Source organism: Malaclemys terrapin, chromosome 2 (assembly GCF_027887155.1).
Source record: "Malaclemys terrapin pileata isolate rMalTer1 chromosome 2, rMalTer1.hap1, whole genome shotgun sequence".
Lineage (NCBI taxonomy): Eukaryota > Metazoa > Chordata > Testudines > Emydidae > Malaclemys > Malaclemys terrapin.
In genome coordinates, this window is record NC_071506.1 from 14,895,613 (window position 1) to 14,917,200 (window position 21,588).

The window sequence follows — 21,588 nt, forward strand, 5'->3', positions numbered from 1 at the left end:
AGCCACTCAGTGTGCATCATCATCATCGTCGTCATGTTCCCATTATGCCTCTGGCGTTTAGGGCAGTGACGAAGCTCCTCCACTCCTGTCTGCTTCTGGCAAGTCTTTCAATGGATCCCCAGCTGTGCCCCACGTTTTTCAGCTTGGCTTCCACAGCTCTTCGCCGTGTTGTTTTCGGGAGGCCTCATTTTCACTTGAAAACAACATGCAAGGTGCAGCAGCAGTAAAAAAGCTAACCCTATCTCAGAGATGTTAGAACTGGAAAAGGTACAGAGAAGGGCAATAAAAATGATTAAGGGTCTGGAACAACTTCTGTATGAGTAGAGATGAAAAAGACTGGACTTTACAGCTTGGAAAAGAGACGACTAAGGGAGGATACAATAGAGGTCTATAAAATCATGACTGGTGTGGAGAAAGTGAATAAGGAAGTGTTATTTATCCCTTCACATAACACAGGAACCAGGGGTCACCCCGTGAAATTAATAGGCAGCAGGTTTAAAACAAACAAAAGGAAGTACTTTTTCACACAACACATAGTCAACCTGTGGAACTCCTTGCCAGAGGATGTTGTGAAGTCCAAAACTATAATGGGGTTCAAAAAAGAATTAGATAAGTTCATGGAGGATAGGTCCATCAATGGCTATTAGCCAAGATGGTCAGGGATGTGATCACATGATCTGGGTGTCCCTAGCCTCTGATTGTCAGATGCTGGGAGTGAACGACGGGATGGATCACTCGATGATTTCCTATTCTGTTCATTCCCTCTGAAGCACCTGGCATTGGCCACTATTGGAAGACATGACACTAGGCTAGATGGACCACGGGTCTGACCCAGTATAGCTGTTCTTATGTTCTTAAGGGATAGGCTATCTAGCCCAACATGTCTTTCCTGGAATCATATGACCGGTTCAGAATCTCAGCTTTTGTTTAGAAAGTTATATTTGCAACCCTCGTGGATGCAAAGAAAATGTGACCCAAGTGTAACCAATTCTGGCCTAAATCGGCAGATGGCCTGAAATTGTAGGGCCAAAAGATGTGAACTGGTCCCATTTATCTTAACTCTGAAAGCTGCTGCTGCCCCCAAAAAGAGCAGTCCATGACAGGGTGAGGCTATGACATAGGTGTGAAGCCACTGAAGGGCCTGTGTGGGTTGTGCCTATGGCCCTGAATTGCCTTAGTACAGCCCTTGCTGAGAGCTAGTGTAGAAAATGTTATCAAGCTTAGGAGTATATTGATATCTACACTGGGAAAAATTGATTGCATGACAGCTATGAAAATGTACAGCTGCTACTAGGAAATATGCATCAAATGCCTGAGAAGAAAGGAAGATGTCAGTCTGGAGCATTACCAGTATGGTCTGAAATTGACAAGACTCTATGCTACAGGTCTGACAGCATTGGGGGAACAGAAGTTCAATCTTGTCAGTTTCAAGCCACTTGAGCACTAATGCTCCGATTAGAATCTTATCCAGGAGAAGATCTGATGAGAAGCTTTCTTTGTGGCACAGCACTTGAGTTGTTCTGGATCTGTTAAAGGGAGGATAGAGAGACAGTAGTGAAGCAGAGAAACAGATTGAAGAAAGGGAGACTTAGAACTAAAGAGTGATTGGGAAATAAACTAATAAAGGGTTAGAGAGACTAAGTAGTTAATAAAGGATGGTAGAAATAGACAAAAACAATGTGGGGTTGGGGGAAGAAGCACAATTCAGTGAGAACAGAGGCTGTGACAAAAAAGTGGGGCAGGATGGACAGAAAATAAAGAATGGAGAACACACTCCCCTATTGATCCACTGCAATTAAAAACTGTTTATTTTTTCAAGGAATATTATTCAAGTAAATCGACGTTTTCTCAAGCCAAGAAAAGCAAATTCCATGTCTTTTAAAGAGTTGATTTGACTCCATTTTTTTAACTGAAAGTCTTAAGAGTTTGAAAGGTTTAAAGAAAGACCCATGTAATAGTGGCTTTACTTCATTTTCACTTTTGCTGGCTCATGGTGTATCTGTGTGAAAGGTGTACACAGGAGTATAAGTACACACTATTCATGCCGTAGGATTAATGCACACACCATACTAGTCCAGGAAAATGTAAATCTTAATAAAATATACATTTAAAAAAATCAGTACTAGTTTGATGTGGTCACAGTAACATAGCCCCTCAGGTGTTTTTTTTAATATACATTTCATTAAGATTAAAATAGGAATAAATCAGTTCTTTCCTCAATTGCTTAAATGACTTTCTTTGCTTAAATTGCTATTGGTAAAATTGGTACCTGCAGGAGGTATTTATTGCCCATGTAAATATTCACATACCTGTTCTAAAACACCTATCATTTTTAGTAAGTGAACTGTTATTTTGGACACATTTCTGAGGGGAAAATAGCTCCCAGTCTGCTGCACAGAATTGGAGAAAAATATAATAGTGGTGCAAAATTATGCTAGCTTAGTATCTGAAAATTTTTTCACCAGAATACCAAATGACAACTTTGTTTTCTGTGTCTTGCAAATTCTTTCCTTTAAAGAATGTTAAAACTTTACCATATAAAGCTACCTCTTTTTGTCTCTGCATGTCTTTAGAGTTTTTTTACCCCCCTGTCGTTATCCTCACCCAGCTATGTTTAAGGTAAGTATGCATAAAATTATGGAAATGTAGGGCTGGACGGGACCTCGAAGTCTGCAAGTCCAGCTCCCTTTGCTGAGGCAGGACCAAGTAAACCTAAACCATCCCTGACAGGTGTTTGTCCAAGTTTTTCTTAAAAGAGCTCTGCTGATGGGGATTTCACAACCTCCCTTGGAAGCCTATTTCAGAGCTTAACTACCATTATAGTTAGAAAGCTTTTCCTAATATCTAAGCTAAATCTCCCTGGCTGCAGATTAAATGCATTACTTCTTGTCCTACCTTCAGCTGACATGGAGAACAGTTGATCACCATTATCTTTATAACAGCCGTTAACGTATTTGAAGAATGTTATCAGTCTTTTCTCAAAACTAAACATTCTCATTTTTTAACCTGTCCTAACAGGACATGTTTTTTTTAAACATTTTATCATTTTTGTTGCTGACCTCAGGATTCTCTCCAGTTTGTCCACATCTTTCTTTAAAAATTGCACACAGACTGGACTCAGTACTCCAGCTGAGGCCTCACCAGTGCTGAGTGCAACGAGACAGTTACCTCCTCTATCTTACCTCTGACACTCCTTTTAATACACCCAGAATTATATTAGTCATGTGATCTAAAATAAGCCCCCAGTCCCTTTCGTCAGTACTACCACATAGCCAGCTATTCCCCATTTTGTAGTTGTGCATCTGATTTTTACTTCATAAGTGAAGTACTCTGCACTTGCCTTTATTGAAATCCATCTTGTTGATTTCAGACCAGTTCTCTAATTTGTCAAGGTAATTTTCCATTTTAATCGTGTCCTCCAAAGTGCTTGCAACCTGTCCCAGCTTGATGTCATCCACAAATTTTATAAGCATACTCCCCACTCCATTATCCAAGTCATTAATGAAAATTCATCAGCTTTTCCCTATATGATCATAGGTATATTTACATATAGTCTGTTTTAGCTCCTTTCAAAAGTTCTGGTGTCCCCAAAAACTCTAGATTTCCACATGTTATAGAGGAGATTTACAAAGCATCCACCTTAAAAGTCCAGGCACTTCTATACCATGCATTATAGGGTCACTGTTAGTGCCTTGGCTAATAAAGCTTTCAGATGAAGTGTTCTAGGGCATAAATTCAGTAATCTTGGGGGGAGGGGGTGTTTTGTTTTTGTTTTTTGAAAGGGGAAAAAAGGTCAAGTAGCATGTATTCTTTTTTCAAGACGTTTCCCTATGGGTGCTCCATGTCAGGATGTGCAGTCTTGATTGGTGTCAGAAGACCAGGTGGTAGGCGGTCTGGTCAGAATCCGAATGCCAGAGCCAAAGGTCAAGACAGAATTAGACACATTCATGGAGGATAGATCAATCAATGGTTATTAGCCAAGATGGTCCTGGACACAACCCCTATCCTCCAGTTGTCCCATAATCTCCAACTTCCAGAGGCTGGGACTGGACAACAAAGGATGGATCACTCGAAATTGCCCTGTTCTGCTCATTCCCTCTGAAACAAATGGCACTGGCCACTGTCAGAAGACAATGTACTGGGTTAGATGGACCATTGGTCTGACCCAGTATGGCCGTTCTTATTTTCAGATGCAGATTTTCTTATCTGTACAGATTTGTGTATAAACAGCCTCAAAACAACTTCCAGCTTGTGTCCAAATTCAAATCATTCTCTCTGCATCCGGTTTTAAGCCAACAGCCTATTCAGACTCCTATCCTCGTGTCAAGTTTCAGCTCAGGATATTTTAATATTTTAGTATTCGCATAATGCAGATGGATTCTCTTGTTCAGTTTTTCAACTTACTTTTATTGAAATACTGATTCATTCCTGGGTCTGAAATATGGTAAACATACTGAAATGTCCCAGGAATAGTTGCCCCACGGGTCTCATTTATGCCCTTCTTTTCTATATGATTTTTATTTATTTATGATTATTCATACCTCCCCTCCCCCACAGTTTCATCAGTTCCAGTGTTAATCAGGACATTGACTCTGCCTCCATCCATAGTGTGATATTAACTGTTCAATATGTGAAAGTTGTTTGTAGTGTTGCTGTAGCCACATTGGTCCCATCGCATCAGGGAATGGGCCACCCAAATACCCTGAGAGAATCTGCTTTAGTACAGTACACCCCTAGTTGTCACCTACTACCCCACACTGGAACCCGTATGGATTATAAACAGTTACAACCCATACCTGATGGGAACCACATCCTGAAAGAAATCTTTCCTGTATCTCCTCTTCAGTCCTTCAGATAACCACCCAATCTCACAAAGCTCATCATCAGAAGCAAGCTCTCCACAGACTAGGACCCACCAAATCACGGGGGCACCAGACCCTGCCATGACAACAAATGCAAAACCTGCGGACATCTCTCTCCTGCTACAATAACCCCCCAACACCCCTTTCAAGATCCATGGGTCCTACATGCCCCTCTTGCAACATTCTTTGGGAGACCCACAGGACTCGGCGTTTGGTCCTCCTCTCTTCTCACTCTACACCTTATCTCTGGTACTCTCAACTGCAAACACAAATTCACAAATACCGTCTCTATGTTAACAACTCACAGATCTACCTCTATACTCAAGACCTGCCTCCTTCTGTCCAGGCTAACTCATTATCTTTCTTTAAATTTTTCCTTAAAACTCTACTTTGCTTTGATGCCTACAAAAATTTCGACAGTGGTTTATGCTGCTGGTGTGCTGATACCACTGTCTATCATCCTGACCAGTATTGTCTTGTTGTTTCCTCATACTTCCTCCCTCAGTCTGTCTGCATCCATCTGTAGTCTCTTGTCTTATACTTGTAAGCTCTCTGGGTCAGATACTGTCGTTTTGTTCTCTGTGCAGCACGGAGCACAATAGGGTCCTGGTGTCTGACTGGGGTTCCTTGATGCTATGGTAATACAAATAATAAATAATAACAACAGGAGAAAGTTGCTCCATTGTCTATGCTCTTCTTCTTCCTCCCCACCTCAAAACCACTTGCTAGATTAATCTCCCTACTATCTCTGAACTTTAGAGTGGTACAGTAACTCCTCACTTAAAGTCATCCCGCTTAACGTTGTTTCATTGTTACGTTGCCGATCAGTTAGGGAGCATACTCATTTAAAGTTGTGCAATGCTCCACTCTTACGTTGTTTGGCTGCCTGCTTTCTCCACAACTGGCAGCCTCCCTACGGCCCCCTCCCCCGCAGCGCCTCCCGCCCGCCAGTAGACTCTGAGGATCAGCGCCTTCCCCCTCCGCTTCCTGCTGGCGGCAATCAGCTGGCTTGTGGCATTCGGGAGGGAGGGGGGAGGCACGCCGAGTCCTCGCTTCTCCCCCCTCCCTCCTGCCCAGGGCAGTCAGCTGGCTTGCCGTGTTCAGGAGACGGGAGGGAGGGGAAGCCTCCGCGCCAAATCCTCGCTCCTTCCCCCTCCCTCCTGCTTCCAAAACGCTGCAAGCCAGCTGATTGCTGTGGGCGGGAGGAGCGAGGACTCGGGCGCACCTCCACTCCCTCCCCGGCTCCTGCTGGCGGCAATTGCTGGCTTGCGGCGTTTTGGAGGCAGGAGGAACGGGGTAGGAGCAAGGACTCGGCACGCCTCCCCCCTCCCTCCCCTACTCGGCAATCAGCTGGCTTGCGGCATTTAGAAGGGAGGGGAGGGAGGGGGGAGGAGCCAGGATGCAGCAAGCGAAGTAAAGGGGGAGGAGGTGGGGGGGAGAAGAGGTGGGTCAAGGGTGGGAGCTTGGGGGAAGGAGTGGGCGGGCTGAAGGTTGAACCCTCCGCCTCTGGTGTTTGCGGAGTAGGGGAAGCTGCCCTGGAACCTAACCCCCCCCCATTTACATTAATGTTTATGGGTAAATTGGATTCGCTTAACATCATTTCACTTAAAGTTGCATTTTTCAGGAACATAACTACAACGTTAAGTGAGGAGTTACTGACCTAAATCTAAATTGGACAAAATGCTTAGCTGTTTTGTAACTTAGCATGGCAAACACTTGATTTTTAGTGTAAATGTATTCCCTTTCCATATCATTAGCTAAGCACTACACATGCTACAGTATTTCCATAGGGTTGGCTTGACCTACAAGTTGGATTTTTTTAACGAGCATAAGAAAATATTGGCTTTTCAATCATTTCCCCTTTTATTTTGTTTTCCTCCATCTTCTCATTTCCTAGCCACTTCAGGCTCCAGTAAAGTCCTGCTGTGGCAACAGCAGCCTGTTTCAAAGTGCCAGAAGTACTAATGCAAAGCAAAGATTATGGATCAGTTTGAAGAAAACCAGAGCGTAGAATTTTATACTGTAACTTGTCTTCAGAAATCGGCACCTGATGGTATTAGTATGGCCGTCATGTCTAAAACTACTGCACATTAAGGGTCTGTGCTTCAAAGAATCACCTGCAGCACAGAGGCTCAGAGCCCTGGTCAGTCGACTTGGACTCACGGGGCTCAGGCAGCAAGGTTAAAAATAGCAGCCAAGATGTCCCTGCTCAGGCTGGAACCAGGGCTGTGAAACATGGCGAGGGTTGAGGGTCTCAGAGCCCAGGTTCCAGCCTGAGCAGGAATGTGTACACTGCAGTTTTTAGCAGTCAGTTGACTTGGGCTCAGGGACTTGGTGCCGTGGGTTTTTCTTTGCATTGTAGACGTACCCTTAATTTCATCTACACACATTGGGCTTAATTCAACCCTGGCACCAGCATAACTGAGAGTGCATTATTCCCAATGGTGGAAAGCACACCAGGAGGGGAGTTGTAGAAAACCTCTGCTCTGAGGCATGGAGCAGGCAGGCACTCCCTCATAAGTGGGCAGAGCTAGCTGTGGAGGGATTTTGGCCAGGGCTTGTACATTCCCCACGTATCCTCTGCCGGCAAGGTTCCTGTGGATCCCTGGCCACATATATCAAGACTGGTCTTACCTGGTGCAATCCCTAGGGATGATGGCAATGCAAACAGCACCTGACCTTCTCAGAAGGGAATCTACCTGTGGATGCAGCAGCCCCTGCTGGCACACAGGGTGTGTAAGCTGCATTCTCGCTGCACCATGAGGGGTTAATCCAAGCACCTAATTTCTAAAGAAACTTCTTTTTACATGTCCATTATATTTAAACATGAAGATGGCTCTTCCCCTCCTCCCATCATTGTCGGGGTTCTAGGGGATTCTCCCTCCCCCTTTAAAATCACAACATTCAAAAAGTAAATGTTGCACCCCTGTTTTTCTCAAAAGCTTAGATTGTGTGTCAATTATGCCTTACTTATTATTTTATTTTATTTTGTTAATCAGGTTCACATGATCAAACCCTAGAGTTGGTTTTATTCATCTTTTTCAACGTGTATTCTGTTTAAGATCTTTTTTTTTAATTCAGATTATTTTGCTTGACCTATTTTAAAAGCTCATGGAACAAAACAAGGAGATTGTATGCCAGGAATCAACCACGGACTGGCCACTCTTTTTATTCTGGTGCCATTTGCAGTTCAAGGATGGATATATATTCTTTTCTTTTACTTGTTTGTAGTTTCTTGTATATTTTTTTATTGCGGTGTCTTGAGACTTTATGTGCATACTATTTTGTCTATTTCACCCAGTGTTAGGTCTGGAATTAATTAGTTCAGTCTGCTTAAACATGCTCCTCTCCCTTAAATTGAGGCGTTCTGAGCGAAGCCCACCGAAGTCAATAGAAAGACTCCCATTGACTGCTGTAGGCTTTGGATCAGGTCTTTAGATGTTGAGCACCCACAAGTCCTGCTGACTTCAGTGAAAGCTTTTGGATGTTCATTACTTCTTCAGGTCAGGCCTGCTCATCAGAAGAAGATAATGTTACTGTTTGGTTGTTAGCATTTCCTTTCCACCTTCTTTAGAGGTGAGGCTTTCATGTCTATTATTAAATAGCTTTTTTACCCAAATTAAAGCAAAAATAGACTTTCTTGCTGTATGATTGCCTAGTGTTAGAGGCTGTTATTTCTTTAATCAACAGCTATCCATACTTGTATGTTATTTATAGGTACATAGAAACAGTTTTTTAGATATTTGCACTTAGAGTCAAATCCTGGTCCTGTTGAAGCCATTGGGAGTTTTGCCTTTGAGATTGGGACTTAGTCCATAAAACATATCTGTGCAGGTACTGAATTGATTTAATATGCCAGCAGGGCATATCGTCAAATTCCTGTTGCCATTCTTTAAGGAATGATAAAGGACCAGATGCCTTTCAGCTGCCTCTCAAACAGAAAAGAGGTCATGGTTGGTCGCCTTGGAAAAAATGGAGATGCCAATAAAAAGAATTGAAAGTGGCATCTCCGTTCGTTTTGATGGCAGCAGCCCAACTGTCTCTCCCATTTGAGGGATGTAAATTAACAATTTGAGAAGATTATACCCTGTGGAACAATCTGATAGGGACCAAGTAGAATGCCTGTAAACACTGAGTTGATTTGAAATGTAAATACCCCAAGTAACACAGCAATTTGTCAAACTAAAAGGATTACCGATAGCTGTCCCAAAGAGATACCAAAAGCGAGGAACACAAGAATAAGCGCATTAAGTCATCTTTACTCTGTATGCCCAGGGCAATAAAAACACACCAATAAAGGCAGGTGAGGTGGTTAATTTAACTTTCTTTATGTGCCATTTTCATTTCCAAAGAATATAATTGAATAAGTATTAGATTGCTGCCATTGAATTGAATGAGATTTTGTGTTCTTTTCATTTTCACATCAACTGTGCTTTATTTATGTACACACACAAGACTATGTTAAAAATTATGTCTGGGTTTTGATTTAGGATGACTAAAACAAGGCAATCCAAACTTCCAGTCAGATTGCATTATGCTTGCTTGAAGCTGTCAATGAATGTAATGCCACTCTCCTGAGCTGAGCCACATTTTGTTAGAAGATTGTGTGTGCTGCAATAACAAAGCACAAGTTAGAGTGAAATAGAGTCCTTTTCTAAATACTACTTGTGTCAAGCATTGCTGTTTGTGTGCAGGTTTCACAGCCAGATGTGGGATTTTAATTGCCCTGCAAATTCAACTCTCTGTCTGAATCCTCTAGTGATTAGAGGTTTGTCTGGCCTTTATATTTTTGAATAGTGCATTTTGTGTGGAGCCCTTCCTTTCCTACTGGATCAGCTACTGAAGCAATTAGTCTCATGAGACGAGGTGATGATCATGCGAATGGAGATTTCTCTCTGGATTCACTTCTCTTCAAAATTTAAGCATTCATCTTTTTTTTAAAAAAAGTCAACCTCTTCTGTTTGTATAGATATCCTTCCGAACATAAACCAAAGTGGTGCTGAATGTAGATGAACAATGGTGTGCATATTTTTGAAAGCGGACTTGGCCTTCTACCTTTCAAAAATTTAGGCCAAGATTTTCAGTAGTGACCAGTGCCTCTGTCCTGAGATACCTTAAATAGGCCTGATTTTCAGACAGCACGTGCAGAGCCTTTAAACATGTTTCAAGCGGGGCATGCAAAATCACTTCCCAAACGTTAAAATTTTGGCCTTAGTTCTCAGTTTCAACTATTTCAGAGCTGATTGTTTTTGCAGTAACACTCAGCTACTCTGGTAATGTGAGCAGAACCTGGGTACAGTAGAAGAACTTCTCTGCATCCCCAACTCTGCAGTTCAACCCAACTTGTCGTCCTTACTCAGGCGAAACTTCAACTGAACTCGCAGAACCAAATTCTGCTCTGTTACCTTGTGCTATTCCATTAAGGTAAATGACAATAGCAAGAATTTTCAGGGGTTAAATCCTTTACCAGATGGAGCCCCATGTATTCTCACCAGTGTATCACAGACATACAGACAGTGGGCGCCCTCTGGATAATTTAACACCTGAACTTCCTTGTTATTGGTTGACCAAGGCCTTTGTGTAGCCTGCTGAATTGAGTGCAAGTTTAAAGGGGTGTGAATTCAAGTCCTAAGGGATTGTGAGTCTCTATAAATTGTCTGACCAAAAGGATTTAATATGGAATAAAAAGTTAAAGGAAAAGTCAGTGTATAAAGACAAGGATGAATCGTTAGAAAAACCATCAAATTAGAAAAGATTGTCAAGAAAACATGGTGAATGTAGAGCTGCTTCTATCCTTGCCAACCTCTGCCCCCAGGACTCAAACACATGCTTCAAATCTTCATTGTAGAGTTTTTTCCCCCCAAGTAGTGGAGATAAGAGTATTGACCATCAAATGTTTCCTTGAACTTGATTGTTTCATTTCTATTACACTGTTATCGAAGTATTATATATTAGAGTTGGAAAAAACGTATTGGGTCACCACCTCTCTGCTAATTTAAATAACAAGCCCTTTTTCTAATCTGCTTAATTTTGAAGAAGACATGCTTTATACCTGGCTGACCCCTTTCTTTTTCTAAGTTGCCACTATTTTGTATATGTTCAATGTTACCATCAGATACGGGGCCAGACTCTATCCTCAGAGAAAGAAGAGCCTCCTGACTTTGTGCTATAGTACACAATGGGATACAAGAAAATGATAATGTATCAATCATTTGTTATCGCCTCTTTTATTATGCTTTGTGTATTTGCCTGAAATGCTGTGGACTTTTGCTCTCTCTCCTGGGATCTAGCGGAGCTAGCATTATTCCCATTTTTCCATGTTCTTGTTATGAGTAGGGGATTTATTGATATAGTTGGAGATATGAGACTAGCATTCATTGTAGAGTGAATATCACTTTGTATAAATTCTGTCAGTTACATTTTTCCAGTGTGAAATAAATCATTATTTATCTTGGGGGGAGGGGAATCATTTCACAAAACATTTGTTCAGGTTAAATGAAACAGAAACAGTCTTGAATAAAAACTACCTTTTTTAAAAAAAAAAAAAAAAAAAGGAGACAATCTAAATTAATTACATGGAGCAGCAGACTTGTCATTTATGATCCTGCTTACAAATGAAACTGTCTTCTTTATTGAGCACAGCAGTATTATCTAGAGAACGTTTTTAAAAAAAACTGCACTTTTCTTTTATACGGAAAACCAACAGTTTCATCCTCTTGCTCCCCCTGTGCTTGCTTTTTTTTGTTTTTTGTTTTTTTTAATTGTTACTATTTGAGAGATTATGCTTGTGGTAAATGACTGAAGCATCATAACATCTTTACTTTCAACTGTGGACTGGAGAACTGTGTTCAGGACTGCAGATGAGCTCTGCATGTTGTATGGATCTGGTGGTGAATGAAGACCTGTTCTTTAAATTCATGTGCAGAGTTACTGATGTGATTTTTTGATCGACTCCCAAACAGAGCTGGTTGAAGTACTCTGAATTTTTATTTGTCGACGAATTTTTTGTCAAAATGTTGACAAAAAAGAGTGAGCTTTTGCAAAAATGTTAAATTTTGAACATTTCCAGTCCCGAGCATTTTGTGTGTAATATTGTACAGGCTATTCTGATGCATGGCATAGATAGAGCATTATGGGACAGATCCTTATTTAAATTATGCCACTGGAAATCATGAATAACTCCAATGACTTCAGTGGAATTATTCCAGATTTACATGTAAATGTATAACTTAAAGAATTGTGATAAATTCATGTAGTCAAAGGTACTTCCTATAACTTTACAGTATCTATCTGACAGATGCTTTCAAGAAATACCTGTTTGGTTTCTAGCATGTTCACCTAATACGTGGGCTTTGATCACCACAGAACCATTTTATTTATTTAAAAGCTGGAGGTTGTATGAACTCTTTATTCCCTCTTAGGTGAAAGAAGAGGAGCAATCAGCCAATCACACTGTAATGATTCAAGAGACTTTGCAACAGGCATCAGTGGAGCTGGCTGAACAGCATCACCTGGTAGTCTCATCAGACGAAGTGGAAGGAATTGAGACCGTGACGGTATACACACAGGGTGGAGAGGCCTCTGAGTTCATCGTTTACGTGCAGGAAGCTATGCAGCCCGTAGAAGAACAGACAGTGGAACAATCTGTTCAGGAAATCTAGAAAAAATATTTGTAGGCAATGGCTACACAATACTGCTGAGTTTTCAATGCCGACTTAAGGAAGGATACAAGCTGGGTGCTAGCAAAACTTACAACTGCTCCCTAGTCCTCTGGTTTTTGATCAGGCTGCCGGCATTTTGCCAATAGGTAACACATTCTGTACATTGAGCCTCATATAGGCTGCTGGAAAATGCTCATGTTTTTATACTTTCAAGAGGAAATATTCTGACATTTCTAAAAATGTATCTAAATTATAACCTGCAAATCCTCAGAAATCTAGTTGGTAAGTTCAAAGCCATTTACCCTCAGGGTAACAAAACAATATCTATGTCATCCTGCTACAAAAGGTAAGCCAGAATGCACAAGAAAAGTGGGCTGATGGAGACTTTGGATAGCTTCCTAGGAAAACTTCCACGTTTGGGTTTTTTAATTTGATACCTGCCTTTAGTTTCATATGCACTTCAAGAAGATTGTACACCTGAACTCAGCCACATGGATTTAGAAGTAGTTCCACCCTTTTGCTGGGACTTTTTCAGCACCTTTATCTTTTGAGGGTGTTTTTTTCCCCACTCATGTTTACTCAGCTATGAATTGTCAAAGAAAGAAGTGCATTACGTGTACAGTAATGTTCCTATTTTAGATCCTAGATGTGAAATTACAACATACAAGCCTGTGAACCTGCAAACATTTCCACGTGTTTAACTTTATTCAGGTGAGTAGTCCCCTTCAAGTCAATGGCACTACTCACATGCATAAAGCTAACCATCTTCTCGCATGTTTGCAGAATCAGGGCCTAAATAGCCTTAAAAAACTCGGTACACACATGAAAAGCAGTTGTCTGAATTGTTGTCCTTGCTGAATTAGTGCAGATTTGGTGTAATGATTTTTTTCTGCCACAAATTGGGATTTTTCTTTTCCTCCTTGAACCTGGTGCATTGTTTCAAGGAATGAAAATTATACTCTCTTTCAAAGCAACAGTAATCAAATGAGAAATACAAAAATGGTTTGCATGCTTTGGATTCTGTAACGTTCTAGATGACTTTAATCCCCCTGCTGTGCTGTGCCTTCCCTTAGGTACGGGGGGTGGGGAAGGGCACAGCAACAAGGTAGAGCTGTGGCACCTGTAATAATTCTGCGCCATATTGTCCTCCCTTTGCTCACATTGAGTAGTGCCTTACTTCTTGAGTAATCCCATTTATTTCAATGGAGACTAAGCCTGAGTGATGGTGGTTGAATATTGGCCTTGGTAACTCTAAAGAGCTCATGTCTGATGGCAGGATACTATGTAATTATGGAACTGTATAAAAAGGCATTAAAGGGGCATAATACATTCTGAAATGTTGGTGAAATGGGAAAATAAATCACTCCCATCTTCCAAATATACTAGAAATAAAAGTGCTAACAAATTAGACTCCAATCTTATAAATATGTAGGCGCATGCTTCACCTTACATATGAATACTCTCACCAAAGTAAATGGGACTACTCATATGTAATGCATATGCTTACGTGTTTGTAGGATTGTGGCCCTGAAAATCAAATTGAAAGCCGTGAGCTGTAATCAGAAGGATGTCACAGACTGACACTGGTATATGCATGTGAGATGATGCTTTGGTACTGTGAGGTACTGCCAGCAATATATATTAATTCTGGATGGCAGTGAACTGGTTATGATTTAAATACTTGGATAATAACTATCAGCAGCTCCTTGAATAATGACTGTCAAGTACCATGCAGTGAAACCAAACCCGTGTGTCAACTCAATGAAACATTGTTTTGTTTTAAATGGTCGAATACCCTGTATATGCCATAAAAGATTTTTGTTAATATGTATTAAAATAGACCTGTTTGTAAATATACTGCTATGATGGTGTAAAAGAACTTGTACAAAAAATATGAAGTGTATACTGAAAGAGTTTAAAGATTCTTAGTCACTGCCTGTACATAGCTTCAGATTTTCATCTTGGGCCTTGCAGTTATTTCTGATAAAATGTTTTTGTATCTAAGCTATAAAAACTATTAATAATGCAGAATTGTCATGTTCCATTTGTCACCGTGCCTCAGTGGGTCACAGCTGAGAATGCCAGATTCAGGAGAAACTGCTGACAAACAGGGCGGACTCACCCCAAACTAGGGGTTATTCTATCATGAGTTATACCAAGCTAGTAACAAAAGTAAACTTCTGTCTTACCACACTGGTTAACAAGAAGTCAAAAATGCAGTCTCCTTAGGCATTCTGGCCCCTATTTCACCACCCAGACACTATACTTCATGATGAGTAGTTACTGAAAACCAATTTCATCAAAGGGGTCTCCTGATCTCAAGAAATCAGCCACATTCCCAGGTTAATATACAACTCAGATCTTACCCAATAATCATGCTGCCACCAAACCTTTAGTAGCTAAAATCTAAAGGTTTATTAATAAAAGAAAAAGGACAGTTAAAATGGTTAATCGATCATATACATACATTAATGGCAATGCTCTTATAGCAGGTTTGTAGCAGTGACGGTATAGACTGCTGGCTTGTAAAGTCTCCGGTAACTTCCAAAAGATTAGAAGGTCCATAGTCCAGTATGCTCCTTTTAGTTGTAAGTCCAGAGAATCAGAGCAGGAAAGAGGCAAAATGGAGTTATTTCAGGGATCTTTTATACCCCTTGCCATGTGCCTGGAAATTTACTGGTTCAAAACACAGCTCTCAGCCTTTGTTTGTGGAAGGTTACTGGCCCAAGATGGAGTCCAGGTCACATGACCATATCACATGTCCTTACACAGCTTGCTGACTCACAGGGGGTAACCATTGGCCCCCTGGAGGCTGAGGCATCAACAGGAAGAGATAGCTGAGCTATGGCCCATTGTGAGAGTGAAGTGTCTTTGATGGGTCCTCAAACTTGAATAGTCCATTCACAATGACTGGCTAGACTGGATATAAACTGCCTTGTGGGTGTTACCCCAGGAGCAAACACGCTTGAGCTACAGATATATAGCCAATATCCTAACTTCAGCTACAGTGGTGATACATGGATTTAAACGGGATAATCTTCTTTAGCAAATCAACTTTTCCATTGACCCCTTACATACTTTGTACAAGATTTGTTGCAATTGTCTTAACAGTGGCAATATCAATGATATACATGGTCATATTTCAATCGTACAGCATCACACCATTCTTTGGTTTAAATGCGGCTAATTTCTATATGTGTTTTACAAGAAATACTTCCTTTTTGCAACAAGCCAGAGGATGCTGCTTCATGCCGATGGGGTAAAAAGTGTCTGCTCCTGCAAACACTTTTTATTCCGGCAAATAATCCTTACTCAAGGAAGTAGCCACTGAAGTCAGTGTGACCATTTACTTGAGTTATAGCATCATTTATAGCCGTGTTAGTCTGGATCTGTAACCCTTCAGGGGGTCGCAAGGCTATTACATAGGGGGTCACGAGCTGTCAACCTCCACTCCAAACCCCACTTTGCCTCCAGCATTTATAATGGTGTTAAATATATAAAAAAGTCTTTAATTTATAAGGGGGGTCGCTCTCAGAGACTTGCTATGGGAAAGGGGTCACCAGTAAAAAAAAGTTTGAGAGCCATTGAGTTAGAGGTATTCCCAACCTTTCTGGTTGGAAAGCAGCTCTTGAATATGGCTGAGTAAGAGAGACAGATGACACACTGAGCGCCTGCACTTTGCTACTACTGTCCTCTGTCATTTGCCCTAAATTACATTAAATTGCAAATGTTCAAGGACTGCTTCACCCTGGGAGTCAAACCCTGACCTTGCCACTGAGGGATGCTCCTTATGATCTGCATAACGTTTGTTGGAATTTAGATCTAGATGCTTTCCTCGTGTATTTACAGTAGCTTCTTAATTTCAAGTGGAATAAAAATCCTGCATCTTGGAGCTAGCTATAGTTGATGTGGCCCCAATCTTGCAAACACTTACACATGTTCTTCCCTCTAAGGACACAAGTAGTTCCCATTGACTTCATGTTTACAGGACTGGGGTCTGTCTGGAAGACCGTGTAACTGTACCAGTTACATTTGATGCTTGGTTAAACAACCTGATCAAAAATGTTGTGTGTTTTTCCCTTAAGAAACATCTACCTAACTTTAAATGAAAGTAGCCATGAATTAATTGCTTGGTAGCCATCTAACATAATATAAAAGAAACTGATGCATTTAGTATATGGACTGGGGTAATCTATCAATTTAACTTGTATTGTGGTTTACAATTAAGATTTATTGTTAATTTGCAGAGATGACTCTTGCCTTTACATGAAGGGCAGGAAACACAGCTGCAAAAATATTTTTCTTTTTAAAAATTTTCAACTAGTAACTCCATGGCCCATTTGCCATTAAAACCACATTTGGAGGAGCATCAACATCTTAAATGGTAACAGATTCACACTATTAGCATGAACCCTTTCTGAATTAATTAAGCCATTGCTTGCAGTAATATCTGGCTGTGGGGAAAAATGGAAAAACTAATTTGCCATGCATCACTTACAAATTCTCAAGTAAATTATTTTCAAATAGACTTTGCACATCTACTGTCCATGACAGATTTTTTTTTAATTCTAATATATCACTGTCAGGCAAACCTACAGCAATGTAAGGCTTGAATTGTTTTGTATTAGATAACAGTATTTGTACTTCCTGCAGCTTGGGAAAGGAAATTACTGTTTATCTTACTAAATATGATGAATTCTACAACAGAAAAATAAATGGATGAATATATGTAAAGGTTACATTACAACCTGAATGCAGCATGACCAGTGTTTATTGACTTCTCTTTTGTTTTAAAAACATTGTGTCCAAGTGTTTTCTTTACCTAGAATTCCAATATTCCTTATAGATATATGTATAGATAATTGGGCCCTGAACTGAAGTTGTTGGAGTTGCAGGGGATTTAAGGCCAGGAAAGAATTGGACCTATCCTAGGTATTACACACTGATTTGCACCACATTCTTCCCTCCATACATTACTGTATAGTCTTATTTCTAGAATGTGCAGCATTATCATGGTGCGCTCATGAGGTAAGTGCTTCCTTTTGAATGTAAACCATTGTACATGAAGTGAATGTCCCAAGATTTTTATTATAGAAACCTGGTATAAAAAGGAAAGCAAATGGACAGAATTTCATATACGCAAGGCACCAACTCTGAAAGACCCCAGCTGGGGATCAGACCCCGAACTTCAGAAAGGTAAGACTCCATTCCTTTCCCTAGCCAGTTCTTTCTCTGTGAATCCTAATCATCACTAAACTTTTCAGTGTGGGTTCAACCCCTTTTATCCCATTATACTTTTCTAATTTGGAAGAGACAAGCAGTTGTTGCTTTAAAAATGGCCATATAGCACCTGATTTCTGCAGATTGTGCCTTCCTCCCTACCAGATCGTAACTTTTCTTAACTCCTCTTGTAGTTCACTGTTCCCAGGTTTTGTCTTTTCTCTTATATCTGAGAAGATGATGCCTCCTTACAGGGCACCATTACATTCTCAGCGTTTACCAACAGTTACCATATATTGGCATCTGAAACTATAATCTCTATGGTTTTTCCCTAGATTAAGGCAGTATCTGTGCTGTGTGGAAATAGTTAGCAAGAGTTGACCCTTTAGGGTTTCTACTATATGCATGAATTGTGTAACTGATCTGCAAAGCTAAAAAAAACACAGCAAGGGGTTCTGATAACTTGATAAGCACAAGGGTGGAAAAATGAGTGGTGAGTAATGTCATGAAAACCCCAGAAGTATTTTAGGAATGATTGAAAAAAAGCTGCATTGGTAAATGCATGTGACCTGAGTGTGACCCCCTTACTTTGACAATGCTGAAGATCCCCCCCCACACACCCACACACACCATCCTGGCAGGGACACAGGGAAGAGGGAATGGGACCTGCCCTCAAACCTGGTGCATTCTAGGGATCCATGAGAAACCACCAAGCCTATATATGTAGTGTCCTGCACCAACCGTGGGCCCCCCTAATCTTGGCCCTGCTCAGTTGCATTACTGGGGACTCCCTTTTGGCTACAGTGGTTTGTTGACCTGTATTACCTTTCCTGAAAAAGGTGGGTGGGCCAAAAGACTCCTTCCCCCATGTGACTCGTGGCCTGTATGAGGAAGGTGTTAGCGACCACAGATCCACAGGGTTCTTTGGAGCTAGAAAATGCCAACCTGCCACCCAGAGACTAGTTAAGTTGCCAGAACGACAAGCTCAGCACTGACAGAGGGCTCTAGTCCTGGGATGTGACAGGTGGAACCCTGGGGATCCTAATTGGTTCCCTGCTTCTATTTAAACCAAGCAGAGGAACAGGAAGGAAGTTGTTTGTGTATCTGGGTTTCTCCTGGTTAGGACAGCCTCCCTACTCCTGCTGCCTGAGGATGACCTCCTGGTAACCTGATCTTACCTGCTTCCTGACACCTGCCTTGCCCTCTGGCCTGTCTCAGACTGTGATCTCCTGGTAACCTGACCCTGCCAGTCTCCTGACACCTGGCTCATGCGTTGACCACTACATCAGACTGGCCCCATCCCAGTGGTCACTGAGGACCCCTCCAGGTCACAGAAAGGGAAGGGGAAGGAGATGGCTCATGGATGGCATGATCTGACCTATCATTCTTAATCAAATACAGTTGTGTTCTTAGGATATAGGCACTTAAAGAGACACTTTTATAGTCTCGGTTTAATTAAAATGACAGAAGTCACATACTTACTGTTCTGCAAATTTCTTATAGGGAACTAGCTTAAAAAAAAAACATGACAGGAAGTTTAACATCTCTCTCAAGTCCTTCACTTCCTAAATCAATATAAAGTCACTTACTAAATGTTAGGAATGGCTGAAAATCCACAAGTTATATTTTACTCGTGCTACATAAAATAGGGACCTGAGCCTTAAGTTCTTACTGCAACAAAATAACAACACTTCACCCTCCTATGAATTCTCCCATCTGATTATCTCCTTGTGGGGAGAACGAAGAACCAGGAAGATTGTATCCACATTATCAGACACAGTCTAAAGCCATAACCTTGCAAAGATTTAAGCATGTGAGGAGACCTATTTAAATTATGTTTAAACTGTGCAGAATCAAGACCTGCCACACTCAGAAAGTATTTGAAGGCTTTAACCACAGGAGAAATGGGATTGTTTGTGTAGGTCAAGAAGCTGTCAGTTGGAATGAAGGGGTGCAATTGAGCGATAGAAATATGCTGAATATCACATTGGGAAGATCTATGGTATCATGGGATAGTCACCCAAATCAAATAAGAGAAGCTCATCCTCTTGCATCATTTTACTACTGGACTGGACAAAGTACAGGAAAACACACAGACCAGTCTTGCACTAGCACAGAGAGGGGCTAGAGAACCTCCCAGGTCTTTCTTTCATCTGTAATTTATGTGAGTTTAATTATAAGAAAAAGGCAGGGGAAGCAAAATGATACACCAGCTGATCTATATTCAGAACTGTGCCTACAAAAAATTCTTTTCAAAGTTTGTTCCCTGACATCTTGATAGGATCTTAAATGAGGGTAAGATTGTCACTTATATTTCATTTTTCCTTTTCCAAAATTCATGCAGAACTTGAAGTGAACGAAGCCTGCCAATAATTTAAGAGCACAGGAAAATAAACAGGTCAGAACCAACCTCCTTCAGTGAATTTATAGAACAACTATTTTTTTTTCTTCAGTTCAAAGAATAATATCCTCTTGAAAATAATGGTTCTTTTTGGGTCCAAACCCAGGTGAAGGATGGTATCATTGACACTTGAAGTTTATTTTAAAGCCACAGGCTTTATATATATATATATAATAATCTCCTGGAAAGCTGGCAGCAGAATCATTCCCATCTATAATGCCACCTCTAGATTTGCAGCGCAAGACAGGGGACTATTTATTACAATGGCTCATACAGCAGTTGAAATTTTTCAAAATCTTCCATGAACACGTTCCCCTGATTTTGATCAGTCTGCACAGCCTTCAAAATGTCATATCAAAGCCCAGCCCAGAACTAGTGTGACAGGTATGGCAAATTTCCTGCAATAGCCAGAAAAAAACATATTGAATTAAGTGTAAGTATTTTAGGAGTTCATTGCATTAAAAATGCAAATGTTTATCTATTATTGTAGGATTGTGTGGAATGTCTCTAGGGGGAGGAATAACTAATATAAAACCTGGTAAGTGCTATGAGCTTCAAAGGACTAATTGAAACAATGCAGTGTAATTGTAGCCTGGTTGGTCCCAGGATGTTAGAGAGGTTTATTGGACCAACTTGCCTCTCTCAACAGAAGTTGGTCCAATAAAAGATATTACCTCATCCACCTTGTCTCTTTAGCTGAAACCATGTGACTTTATAAAGGTAGGTGGGAGATGTATCCAACTGTAAACCCTCTGATTATGCAAGAAATCAGTCTTTTGAAGCTTGCCATGAGGTGGGACCTCTTGTTTTCTGATCACCTGGTGCATGAGGACAGATCAAAGACCCAAATGGTATAAAGAAGTGACTCACAGATTCATGGCAGTGCTTGTTCTGAGCCCAGGTGGTTTTGACCTTGTATGTAACCACAGAAGAAAACCCTTGGTGGGGTTTGAAGGACTGTTCACCTGCCAGAGCCCTGGCTGGAGATGGGGTGATCTCTGGTAAGCTTATCAGCATGTGTTTAGGTTCTTTATTGTTTATTTTAACTGTAAGAATCAAGGGAGCTGCGTGGTCACTGAATTGTGGGCAATTACAGTGTATAGCCTCTGAGGAAGGAAGCCAAAGCAGGCCTGCTGAGGCAGTCTGACTTGCTGGGGAACTCACAATGTAGGCAGGGAACTGTGCAGCCTGGAAATACCCCTGTCACAAGAGGGAGAGATGCAGGTCTCCGCCCAAGAGAAGTGTTGGCTGGGGGGAGCTGGAAACTGAAATGTGAGTGCCCTGTGGATCACAAAGGGACAATATAGGTGTCGTTGCCCTGAATGGTCCCAGCTATCTTGTAATTTAATTGCTATTCCCCGACGAAGCCAAGATCCAGCTGAACTGCACATTCTACTGATTTATTGGTACAACAGGATGTGCTTGGCTCTATCTCAATGCTTTC

General features: G+C 41.0%; 1 protein-coding gene across 1 annotated transcript in view; it reads left to right on the top strand.

Annotated features, from left to right (window-relative positions):
- Window positions 1–14,527, top strand: part of ZFAT (zinc finger and AT-hook domain containing) — a 144,821-nt gene extending 130,294 nt beyond the window's left edge. The window contains exon 16 of the mRNA XM_054020088.1: window positions 12,284–14,527. Within this exon, the coding sequence (XP_053876063.1) occupies window positions 12,284–12,523 (240 nt within the window). The 3' untranslated portion in view covers window positions 12,524–14,527. The remainder of the gene's footprint in view (window positions 1–12,283) is intronic.
- The last annotated feature ends 7,061 nt before the right edge of the window (window positions 14,528–21,588 follow it).